The 12500-nt window shown below is 46.0% G+C and overlaps 2 protein-coding genes across 3 annotated transcripts; one reads left to right on the top strand and one right to left on the bottom strand.

The window, feature by feature from the left end:
- Positions 1-1319: 1319 nt before the first annotated feature.
- On the bottom strand, positions 1320-8492 carry LOC125311172 (arginine vasopressin-induced protein 1-like). Of its 2 annotated transcripts, XM_048268965.1 has the most exons (5): positions 7743-8492; positions 6900-6925; positions 4990-5218; positions 2632-2723; positions 1320-2385 (listed from the first exon to the last, which is right to left on the bottom strand). In XM_048268965.1, exons 3-5 carry the CDS (start codon positions 5194-5196, stop codon positions 2106-2108), a joined length of 579 nt encoding a protein of 192 aa, XP_048124922.1. In that variant the 5' UTR covers positions 5197-5218; positions 6900-6925; positions 7743-8492; the 3' UTR covers positions 1320-2105. The 2 variants fall into 2 exon arrangements, with proteins under 2 accessions (XP_048124922.1, XP_048124921.1); XM_048268964.1 differs by lacking the exon at positions 6900-6925.
- A 1677-nt stretch (positions 8493-10169) lies between these two features.
- On the top strand, positions 10170-11273 carry marveld1 (MARVEL domain containing 1). Its single transcript, XM_048270015.1, has one exon. It carries the CDS (start codon positions 10681-10683, stop codon positions 11173-11175), a length of 495 nt encoding a protein of 164 aa, XP_048125972.1. The 5' UTR covers positions 10170-10680; the 3' UTR covers positions 11176-11273.
- Positions 11274-12500: the final 1227 nt, after the last annotated feature.

Below are 12500 nucleotides of genomic sequence, written 5' to 3'. Positions count from 1 at the left end.
GGTGGAGGAAAAGGAGGTGTAGATGAAAGGAGAGAGGAGGAGATTGTGGACTCCTGAGCTAATCTGCCGTTGAATGTGACTGCAGTGTGTCCCCTCAACTTCAGCTGTGTGTGTGTGTGTTAGCTCTGTTGATGTATACCTCAGTTCTGTATGTTGCTGTATGCCCTAAAGAACAGAGGAGTTGACACACACACACACACACACACACACACACACACATACACATGCAGAAACTCTAATGAATGTATGGTATCTACATGTAATGTACATCTTGCATGTAATGTATGCTATGTGTGTTTGCATACGTGTGTGTGTGTTTAATGTATGACGTGTGAGTGTGTACAGAATGTGAGTTTGAATGTGTGTATGTGTGTGTGTGTGTATGTGGAGAAGAAGCTGGTAGTGTGTGTGTGCGTCTGTAGAGAAGCAGCTGGTGGTGTGAATGTGTGTGTGTGTGTGTGTGTAGGAGTACCAGAGGTATTTATGTAATAATTTAATTAAAGGTAAGGAAGGAAAGGTAAAAACTCTGTCATGTGTCTTTTCTGTGTCACTCGTTGATGGTGTGTGTGTGTGTGTGTGTGTGTGTGTCATGTGTAGTTAAAGGAGAACTCTGGTGATTTTTCACACAGATCTCTGTTTCTCAAGGTCACCGAGTGCTGTTGGTATGAAAAAAACAAATCATTGTTACCCAGCTCAGGTTGCAGCCAACAGCTAGAGCTGCCAGGCAGCTACAACGCTACACTCTGGGGGCATGAACATGGGGCAGCTACAGCGCTACACTCTGGGGGCATGAACATGGGGCAGCTACACTCTAGGGGCATGAACATGATCTACAGCGCTACACTCTGGGGGCATGTTCATGGGGCTTATGAACGTTCTCCTTTAAAAAGGAATTCTCCTTTAATAAGCATGTCTTGTGTTCTGTTGAGTTACTGTTGAGCCTGTACCATCTCACACCTCTAGAGGGAGCTGGATAGTAAACGGTTAATGGAGAGCACAGTGCAGGTGGCAAGACTGCAGAATGGGGTTTTTAAAGTGTGAAAAAAGTCTTGAGTATGAGCATGATCAAGTGTGTGTGTGTGGTTGTGTAACGGCAAGAGTGTGTGTGTCTGCACGCACTTTCAGGCTGATCAGTTGTGGAGCCGTTTGACATGCACCATGACACGCTAGCCACAGGAGGTCATGTGTCAAAGCTGACACACACACACAGAAGAGTTCTCTGTTCTGCACACTTAACCCAGCTCTGAAGCCCTCTAACTCCCTCTTGGACACGGACACATAAAATACTTTCTCTCTGAAATAATACTCTGAACAGGTTGTAGAAAATAATTATTTTAATACACAAATAGAAAGGACCCAGCATTCTACAGCAGCATCTTGACTCTTCATTCCAAAACATCAGCAGAACACAACATGCTCCACATGGAACCATCAGCAGAACACAACATGTTCCATATGGAACCATCAGCAGAACACATGTTCCATATGGAACCATCAGCAGAACACAACATGCTATGGAACATATGGACCCACCCAGGGAACAGTGCACGCTCACACAGCCCTTATGGAAACACACACGTCAACCTGTGGAAGAGACGTATTCCATATGGAAACGTGTGTGTGTGTGTTAGTTAGTGTATGATGCGGTGGAGGTATTGTTCAGGGTTTCCTTCGCCCCCTCAGTGCAGTGCTAAGTGTGTGTGTGTGTGTGTGTTAGTGTATGATGTGGTGGAGGTAGTGTTCAGGGTTCCCTTCGCCCCCTCGGCGCAGTGCTAAGTGTGTGTGTGTGTGTGTGTGTGTGTGTGTGTGTGTGTTAGTGTATGATGCGGTGGAGGTAGCGTTCAGGGTTCCCTTCGCCCCCTCGGCGCAGTGCTAAGTGTGTGTGTGTGTGTGTGTGTATGTGTGTGTGTGTGTGTGTGTTAGTGTATGATGTGGTGGAGGTAGCGTTCAGGGTTCCCTTCGCCCCCTCGGCGCAGTGCTATGTGTGTGTGTGTGTGTGTGTGTGTGTTAGTGTATGATGTGGTGGAGGTAGCGTTCAGGGTTCCCTTCGCCCCCTCGGCGCAGTGCTAAGTGTGTGTGTGTGTGTGTGTGTGTGTGTGTGTGTGTTAGTGTATGATGCGGTGGAGGTAGCGTTCAGGGTTTCCTTCGCCCCCTCGGCGCAGTGCTAGGCCCACTCTGCTAGTGAGGGAGGGGGCAGTCTGGGTGTCCCCTCCTGAGTGGGCCTCCTCTTGCCCCTTCCTGACCTCCCCTTTGCTCTCTGGAGAGTGTGTGTGTGTGTGTGTTTGTGTGTGTGTGTGAGTGGGAGCGGTGTCTCCATCAGAGTGTGTCTGAGCTTCACCCTCCTTATCTTTGTTGTTGTCTCCACTCGTAGAATTCTCACTGATCCTGAAACACACACACACACACACACAAGCTTAGTCACAACATACTGTAGATTTGACTTCTAGCTGAGAACATCTTTTGTGGGAGTGGACAACAGCAGTCAGTTCATAAAACAACCCCTAACAAGCTGTGTGTGTGTGTGGTGTGTGCGTGTGACAGAATGCACACAGAGGCTGTCAGTTATAAACCAGCAAACTGACCAACATTCACTAACAATGCAATATGTGTGTGTGTGTGTGTGTGTCTCACCTGAGGTGTCCAAAGGCTCGTAGCCAGCGGGGGCCAAGTGTGTGACGAGAACTCCGGTTTCTCCACCCCCTTGCACGCAATCCCATGAGCGCCTGGGGCAGGGAGAGAAGACAGTGTGAGAAGTGTGTGTGTGTGTGTGTGTGTGTGTGTGTGTGTCTGTCTGTCTGTGAGAGAGAGAGTGTGTGCAAGTGTGACTCCAGACACAGAAAGTCATGTGCATTGTGTGCTAAAGCTGATGGAAAAGCATTTTGATCATCATGACAATGCTGGGCCTGTTTAGAACAAAAGGGCTAGAACCCTCAGGAGGCCACACCCATCACCTTAAAGGCGCAGTCCACAATTCTACAAATAAGCCACACCATCACCTTAAAGGCGCAGTCGACAATTCTACAAATAAGCCACACCATTACCATAGGGACTGTTCGTTATCTATTTAGGGGCCACCGGAGGAGTTTTAGTCAAAAAAGACGTCACCCTCCCTCGCCAGCAAGACATTTTTCTGAGACCCTCCAAAGTGATTGAGAAAAAACGCATGACCCTCCCCAACAATTTATTGATGCCTTTTGTACTGGGTCAATTTGGGAGCTTGCATGCTACCACTCCTTCCTTGAAATGCCTTGAAAAGGCTGTTGTTTGCACAATTTCACAAATAATCACCAGGACCGAAACATAGGCTACCTGTCAACTTTTTCCGGGTTTATCACGTATTTGAACTTTATTTCCCGCTGTCTTAGGAGGAGCTGCAGGGCCGTGCGAACTCGACGGGTGTGAGGCCCTTTTCACTTACGTGCATGAAGTCATGCGATAGCCTACTTTACCTGTCGCTGCATTTTAATAGTAGGCTACTCATAGGCTACATCACAAAACCAAACTAGTGTAACAAAGCAATTTAACAGGGGGAATTAATTGGGCTTGAATCATTGTGCTGAACGCTATTTGTCAATGAGCAGAAACACACTCGACATTCAAACTATTGATAAGATGTGCACTATGGAAACTGGTCTGTAGGCTAACATTGGACAAATAAATGACATTGACTCGCCATATCCATAAAATAAAAAACATTTTCTTGCTTACTTTGCCGCAAACTCAGCCATAAAATCATAGGCCAGCTTGCAGGTAAACGTCTTCATAGAAGGGCGAGCCTATACTCTCCTGTGACATGGAGGTGCGCAAATAGTTTTTAATAGCCTATTCAACTTCGAAAAGTTTTGTTCACCCGATGCCAGCCACTGAACGCAATTTAAAAGTTCGGGAAGGTTTGTTCAATCTTTTTAAATTTTAACTCATTGAGTGCCAAAAACGTAATATTACATTTTTCCTTCCCATGCGTTGAGTGCCAAAAACGTAATATTACGTTTTTAACTTTTTTTTTAAAATTACGAAACTAGACACTCTAACACACCTTATATGTGATTTTGGGAACTCTGTGATGAATGGAAATGAAATATATGACGATCGAAAACTCATGAAAACGCACATCTGGACATTTTATCATAACTTCGCCGCTTGTCGCTTTAAAGGTCGAATCAGTGGCGATACCGCGTCAGGTCAAAACCAGGCCATTTTCGTGGGTCTATCACTAGGTGGCAGTCTCGCCAGGTCTCACTGATCACTTCCCGGAAAGTTTACAGGCAACACATATTACATGAAAGACGTTATATCTCCATTTCTAGAAAAAAAACAGCGATTTTGATGAAAACTAGCCACTGTTTAGCTTGGGATTTCTCAGGAACAGAGGCGTGTAGAAATACACGGTTTGCACCCACTGAGAGCTTAAAGTCTCACCTTTTAAACAAGCCATTGTATGTGTTCATAGCTATAACACAGAATATGCTGTGGCTGTACAAAAATCATCAACAATAGTCTAGATTGCTGGCACTCTAGGACAAAGCTTCCGAAAACAGCTTGGCATTCAATGAGTTAAGTGCAGTAGCCTAGGCCTATCTGTCCCCTTTTGAATTATATCTCGAGCCTATTATGAGATAGCCTACAGTGCGTTATGCACGTGCTTCAAAAGAAAAAACTTCAGGATAGATTTTTGGATGGTTATGGCTGACCCTCCCCTCAACAAAGAATGAAAAGACATGACCCTCCCTTATTTTCCTCCGGTGGTCCATTCCATAAATACCGAACGGTCCCTTAAAGGCGCAGTCCACAATTCTACAAATCTGTATTTGTGCTCAAATAAGCTCTTAAATAATGGGGAATAGAGTAACTCGGACCCAGTCGTAAACAATTCCAACCAATCAGCATTTTGATTCAGAAGCACGGATGGGAGGGATGTTATTTGATTGGCTGTTATTGAGCTCAAATATGATCAGCCTGTGTGTGTGTGTGTGTGTGGTATCCGCTCACCTGGGTGAGTTCTGCAGGGTCGCCCCTGCCCCACACCACCTGTGCTCGTTGCTCGGCCTCGTCATCGCCTGACGAGCGAAACAGATGCTGCAGCTCGCGCACAGACACGCCCACAAATATGTCGGCCACTCCCACCTTCCGGCTCCGCCTACACCACACCCTGGAGGGCCCGGCAACCGTAACCGGGGTTGGGACTTCTGCCGCCATCACACAGACACAGAAAGGGGAACTACAGAGAAACACACACACACACACATAAGTATCTGTATTGAACACACGTGCATACACACACACACACACACACACACAAACACACACACACACACACATAAGTATCTGTATTGAACACACGGGCATACACACACACACACACACACACATACATAAGTATCTGTATAAAGAACACACGCACACACACACACACACACACACACACACATAAGTATCTGTGTAAAGAACACACATGCATACACACACACACACACACACACACACAAACAGTAAATATCTGCATAAAGAACACATGCGCATACACACACACACACACAAGAATCTGCATAAAGAACATGCACACACACACACACATAAGAATCTGCATAAAGAACATGGACATCCGCACACACACACACACACACACACACACACACACACACACACACAAGAATCTGCATAAAGAACATGCACACACACACACACACACACACACACACACATAAGAATCTGCATAAAGAACACACATACACACACACACACACACAAGAATCTGCATAAAGAACATGCACACACACACACACACAAACACACACACACATAAGAATCTGCATAAAGAACACACATACACACACACACACACACAAGAATCTGCATAAAGAACATGCACACACACACACACACAAACACACACACACACATAAGAATCTGCATAAAGAACACACATACACACACAAACACAAATAAGAATCTGCATAAAGAAACTGAAGAGGAGTTATTTTAGTTGAAACGAATGGCTTCAAAGAAATTTTGCTGACACACGGATGTCTAACAGGCATTCATCAGCAGTTTCTCTCCTGATGTTTTTAATTCATGTTTCTAATTATGTGTCCTTATTATAGTTGGATAGAAGAATCCAGCTGTTGTGGGTCATGTGACATGTGATTGTTATTAGTTCACCCTGTTCCTGCACCCATCCTGAGTGGACCGCTGTGTGACCATGTCTTTAGACACACACACACACACACACACACACACACACACACACACACACACACACACACATACAGTAAGTATCTGCATAAAGAACACATGCGCATACACACACACACACTCTCATTCTGTTCCTGCACCCGTCCTGAGTGGACCTCTGTGTGGCCATGTTTTTAGAGAGACAGAGATAGAGAGATAGATAGATAGATAGATAGATAGATAAATAGATAGATAGATAGATAGATAGATAGGATAGGCATGGGTCAAGGTTAGCGTTGGGATTTAGGTGCCTTTAAGTCAACAGTGCAGTGCTGCCTGGAAGATGACGTTGGGGGCTTAAAGCAACACCAAAGCCCTTTTTCTCTGATAGATTGGGAATTAGGTTCCTCCTTAGCGCTAGTTGGGGAATTGGGTTCCTCCTCCTTAGTGCTAGATGGGGAATTTGGTTCCTCCTCCTTAGTGCTAGATGGGGAATTGGGTTCCTCTTTAGCACTAGTTGGGATATCGTGGAACCTTAAGAGTAAGAGAAGATTCTCAAAAGGTGCGTTTGCACATGTGATAATGTGTGTGTACGCAGCAGCAGTTAGTTTTAAACCAGCTACCCCCACGAAATGACCAGCAAGCGTTAAGTAAAAACCTCTTAATTAACCAGTAGTCTCTGTGTGTGTGTGTGTGTGTGTGTGTGTGTGCCAGGTAAGCCTGCTTACCTCTATGTCCTGAGAGTGCAGATGGCCTTGGATCAGACCAACCAAAACCCAGACAGACACACAGCAGTGAGACAGACAACAGGGCAGAGAGAGAGAAAGAACAGAAAGAAAGAAAAGAAAGAAAGAAAGAACAGAGAAAAAGAAAAAAAGAAAGAACATAGGAAAAGAAAGAGGAAGAACACAAAAAAAGACAAAAAACGCATATAGGGAAAGAGAGAGAGAGAGAGAGAACAAACGTGTTATAAAGAGAGAGAGAACAAATGTGTTATAAAGAGAGAGAGAACAAATGTGTTATAAAGAGAGAGAGAACAAATGTGTTATGTCACGTTGTGTTTTGTTGTGTTACGAGATACTATGGTCTAATTTGCAGTTATTAGGGGATGCGTCAGCGACGTGAAGTTAAGTTGCCTGCAGTGGCACGAGGAGGTTAAGCGCTCGTATTATAACCGCGTGGCGCGTGCCTGGGGTTAGGTCCGAGCAGCAGTCAGCTGGTGCGCCACAGTTCCGCTACCACCAGCCCCGTTAATCCTGCATCATCAAACCATCACGCTTCCCGCGGCGAGACTCCTGGCTTTCGCCGTCGGGCGCCTCCTCTACCGGCACCGGTGACCGGGATCTAACCGGCGCCACTGCGGGAGACGCAGATAAATCTCTGCATGGATGCGGCAATAAACAGTCGTTTATCTGTCGTCGATCTGTGATTTCTATGCTGTTTCCACACACCGATGTTAGTTTCGTAACAGCAAAGGTAAATAGGTCAAATCAAAGAGGCGCATATTGGCCATTCTCCGGTTTTTCCCGATCAGCTGATAATACTAACCCTAAGAATGATGTTTTCCCTACCGTTTGCGAACGGAGACCACTCCTAGCAGGGGCGACCTCCAGGCATGGCTGTGGCGAAGTTGTCGGTGAGGTTAGCGGGCGACCAGCGCGAGCCTGGGTGCTCCGGATGGCAGGGGCGGCTGTGGAGGTCAGCGGGCGCTGCAGGTGAAGATCAGCGGCAGCGCGCGGTCTGAGTCTGGAATGCTGGTGTGTTCTTGCGTGATGCTCAGCCAATAGGCGCGGAGAGAAGTCCATGGTCCGCCCACCGGTGTCGAATGAGCAATCAGGGCCACGTTGGGGCGTGGCTCGCTCTTGGCCACGTCGAATGTGGGAATTCATTCATTGACGTCAAAGCAACTGGTTGGCTGCGCATCGATGTTTGGCCACGGTGCTTCAGGGCGCATTCACGCACATGCCTGTGATTGGTGACAGAAATGGCTGAAACTAGCATGAGTGACGTGTGCGCAGCTCAAAGACTTTATTCATCACACCGAATTCATCTGGAAAACGAGCACTCATAAGGATAAGCAACGTCATACCAACACACACACACTCGCAAGAATGTTTGCCACCAGACCTCTGCTACACACACACACACACACATGCACAGGTCATGAAGCAGATTTCCAAACTGATTCTTGGTGTAGCAGGCAGGAGGGGTGTGTTTGCTGAGGTGGGTCTTCAGTCTTTATCAGTGGTGGACGAAGTACACAAATCCTGTACTTGAGTGAAAGAAGAGATACACATGGTCAAATGTTACTCCAGTAAAAGTAGAAGTCCTCCTTTTACATTTCCACTTGAGTAGAAGTACAAAAGTACTTGCCTTCAAATGTACTGAAGTATCAAAAGTAAAAGTCCTGAAATGTATTATGACTACAGTTGCATTTAATTTGTTGAAATGTTTCGGCACAGACATAGGCATTCATTGAGCCTTTCTCCTCCATTCTAATAATGCTAATGCTAATAATTGCTGTATGTAGAAAGAACTAAAACAAACTAATGTGATATCTTAGATACTTCAAAGTAACCATATTTTTCTTTGTTGAATGCTTTACACTTTCGGACCAAATCAAGATGTTCCCTTTTGTGTTTGATAGTGTCAGATTGTCTATCATTGTCTATCATTTGCTCGATGGCGTCAAGAGGCTAGTTATGGTAACAGCAATATTGTGAAAAGGGGTCAACAAGGTACAGTAAATAGTGAATATGACAATAGGTTAGGCAACACCATTATTTAAAGCCTATGTATCTTGTTATTAATTACAGGTCTGGGTGAACATATACATTCATGCTCGCTTACTTATACATGTAAGTACAGTACACATGTATTTGTAAAAAGTAGGCTAAGATATTTGGCTTCGAAATGTACTGGAGTAAAAGTAAAAAGTTTAACAAAATTGAAATACTCAAGTAAAGTACAGATACATGAAAAAGCAGCTTTAGTTCAGTAATTGAGTAAATTTACTCAAGTAATGTCCACCACTAGTGTGTGTGTGTGTGTGTGTGAGAGAGAGGGATTATGTGTGTGTGTCCACCACTAGTCTTTAATGCAGTGTTTTTACACTCAGTCTCTAGATGTGTTTCTTCTGATCAGACACATGCCCCCCCTTCTATTCTCTGTTTCTCTTGTTTCTGAATCTCTCTCTCCCTCTCTCTCTCTCTCTCTCTCTCTCTCGTTGCTGAATTTCTGAATTATGTAAACTGTTCAAGGTGGACTGATACCTGTTTCTTTCTTTTCTTTTCTTTTAGCTTTCTTTATTTTATTTCACATAATTTGTGTGTGTGTGTGTGTGTGTGTGTGTGTGTGTGATGGTGTGTTGGGGTGAGGTGTTAATATGGGCCGGTTTTATTGCTAGTTGGTTTCCTTTTGACTCATAATAAAGTCAAAAGTCTCTCTCTTTCTCTCTCTCCTTTTCTATTCTCTCTTTCTCTTGTTTCTAAATCTCTTCTCTCTCTCTCTCTCTCTCTCTCTCTCTCTCTCTAATCAAATCAAATCAAATCAAATGGTGCTTTATTGCCATGAATGAATAAAGTCATTGTTGCCAAAGCTACAGGTATAACATGTTAATATTCAGTTTCTCTTGTTTTATAAATCTCTTCACATCCCCCCTTTCTCTCCCTCTCTCTCCCTCTATTCTCTGTTTCTCTCGTTTCTAAATCTCTTCACATCCTCTTTCTCTCTCTTCTCTCCTTCCACTCTGTCACACTCTCCATGTTTGGATGAGGCAGAGAGGGGTAGGAGAGAGAGAGAGAGGGAGGGAGAGAGGGAGGGGGGAGTGTGAAGACAGAGAGAGAGAGCAGAGAGAGAGAGAAAGGGAGAGGGAGAGAGCAGAGGGCTAAAGTTGGGAAAAGTGGTCCCACCCACATTCCCTTCCCCTCTGCCTGAGAGGACAGGAAGAGAGGGAGGGAGGGAGGGAGGGAGAGAGGGAGGGAGAGAGAAGAGAGTGTGTGTTCCAGCTGTGCTCGCAGAGGAAGCGGAAGAAACGACACTCTTCAAGTTTCAAACGCCTGAGGCTGCGGAGCAAAGGAAAACTCTCTCAACACACACACGCACACACACACACACGCGCGCGCACGGACACACACACACACACACACACACACACACACACACACACACGGACACACAAACGCGCGTGTGTGAGCGACGTCTGTGGATCGGGGATCGCCAGCCGTTATCTCCCTTTCATCTGTCTTCAAGACGTCACGCCACTCCCCAGCGCAAGAGAGAGAGAAAGGAAGAAACGCGACGGAGCGACGGAGCGACGGAGGGGTGGAAGAAGAGAGAGACCCCGGGAGAGAGAGAGAGAGAGAGAGAGAGAGAGGAAGAAAGAAAGAGACTGAAAGAGGGAGAGAGAGCGAGAGACACTAAGTTGGCGGAGGAACCTATTGCTGGTGGGGGGCTGCTGAGTGTGTGTGTGTGAGTAAGTGTGTGTGTGTGTGTGTGTGTGTGTACAGGATGGCCCCTCAGGCTGACGCGCCGAGTGGGAACGACATTCTGAGCCGCCTGCGGAGTGTGTGTGGAGTGCTGCGTCTCCTCCAGCTGTTGCTAGGCGCTGGCGTCTGGGTTACCATCGCCGCCAACAGGTACGAGGGTTCCGTCCACTTCGTCCTGCTGGTGGCCGTCCTCTTCTGGCTGTTGTCCCTGGCGTCGCTCGCGATCACCGCTCTCGACCGGCAGAGCCTGGTGCCGCTGGTCGGTGGCGACCGATGGCCACTGAGCAACCTGGTCCTGGACGTCGCGGCGACGGTCCTCTACGGTCCGGCGGTGGGCATCATGGCGTACAAGACACAGAAGAACGCCTTCTGCAACCTGGAGCAGTACAAGCACGCCTGCCACTACAAGGTCTACCTCACGGCCACCGTCTTCGCCGGACTGACTGCGCTCGCATACCTGCTGTCCGCCATCTACCGCGCCGTCACCAAGTGCCGTGGACACACACCCTCCGCCTGAGGGGCCACCACTGCCTGGACGGGGGGGCTTTAACCCTGGCAGGAAAGACCCCCAGAAACTGAAGAATGCAGGAACAAACAGAAAGAGAGAAAGAGAGGGGGGGGGGGGGAGGGAGAGAGAGAGGGAGGAGGAGAGTTTTTCTGCTGTGTCTAAGGTCTGCTTTAAGCTGCAGAGAGAGGGAGGGAGAGAGAGAGAAGGAGAGGGAGGGAGAGAGAGAGGGAGGGAGGAGAGTTTTTCTGTTGTGTCTAAGGTCTGCCTCAAGCTGCAGGTTTGACACTCCTGGTATTTCTCTTATTTAATGTCCAATATGGGATTCAGCAACACCCTGAACGGATTTTTATACTTTGTGTGTGTGTGTGTGTGTGTGTGTGTGTGTGTGTGTGTGTGTGTGTGTGTGTGTTTGTGTTTTATTCCGGTACACTGCCCAGAACACTGAGTAATCATATTCCTACACAGACAATTTTAGCCAAAGTGTGTGTATGTGTGTGTGAGTGTATGTGTGTGTGTGTGTGTGTGTATGTGTGTCTGTGTGTGAAGGAGAGAGAAAGCTGCCAATTCTGTAGTGTTACTTTAATGTTTTTTTCCCTTCTGCAAGGAGTTTCTGTGTGTTTGAATTCCTTCTGATGTACAAGCTGATGTGACAGAGAGTTTGTGTGTGTGTGTGTGTGTGTGTGTGTGAGAGAGTTTTCTCTCATGTTTATGTATGGAGAGATCACACTTTAATAAACGTACTGCTACAAAGCACCAAACAAAGTTCTGACATGGTCTATCATTGTGTGTGTGTGTGTGAGTGTGTGTGTGTGTGTGTGTGTGTGTGTTTGTATTATATGTCTCAAATTGTATGTGTGTCTGTTGATAGATTCTGGGACTTGAGCGGGCTTGAGCGCAGATAATATGAACACACTGAAAATACAAAGATTATGTGAATATAGATTATGTAGATATATATTAGATAATACAGATTATGTGAATATAGATTATGTAGATATATATTAGATAATACAGATTATGCGCGTCGGGGTCCGGTTCGCCATGTCGGGACTTATTTTCCCCATGATGACCGGCGTTCTATACATTATCCCGCTTATTATACGGCTACTTGCCAAAACGAAAAAATAAACTCTATGATATGTCTCTTTACACTTAATTGTTACCGTTTCGTCGTGGCTTTTGCTGAGAAACAAATAGTTCGCAACACACGCTGAACTTGATTCAAACATTCTTTAGAACACAGCTGATCAACCGTCTGCTTTCACTTTTGAAGGAAGTTCCAATGCAAGAAGTGACCGGAATACTTGCGGAGTGATATGATCAGCAGCACAAAA

The sequence above is a fragment of the Alosa alosa genome, chromosome 18 (genome assembly GCF_017589495.1).
Source record: "Alosa alosa isolate M-15738 ecotype Scorff River chromosome 18, AALO_Geno_1.1, whole genome shotgun sequence".
Lineage (NCBI taxonomy): Eukaryota > Metazoa > Chordata > Actinopteri > Clupeiformes > Clupeidae > Alosa > Alosa alosa.
This window is presented reverse-complemented; position numbering and strand designations above follow the sequence as displayed.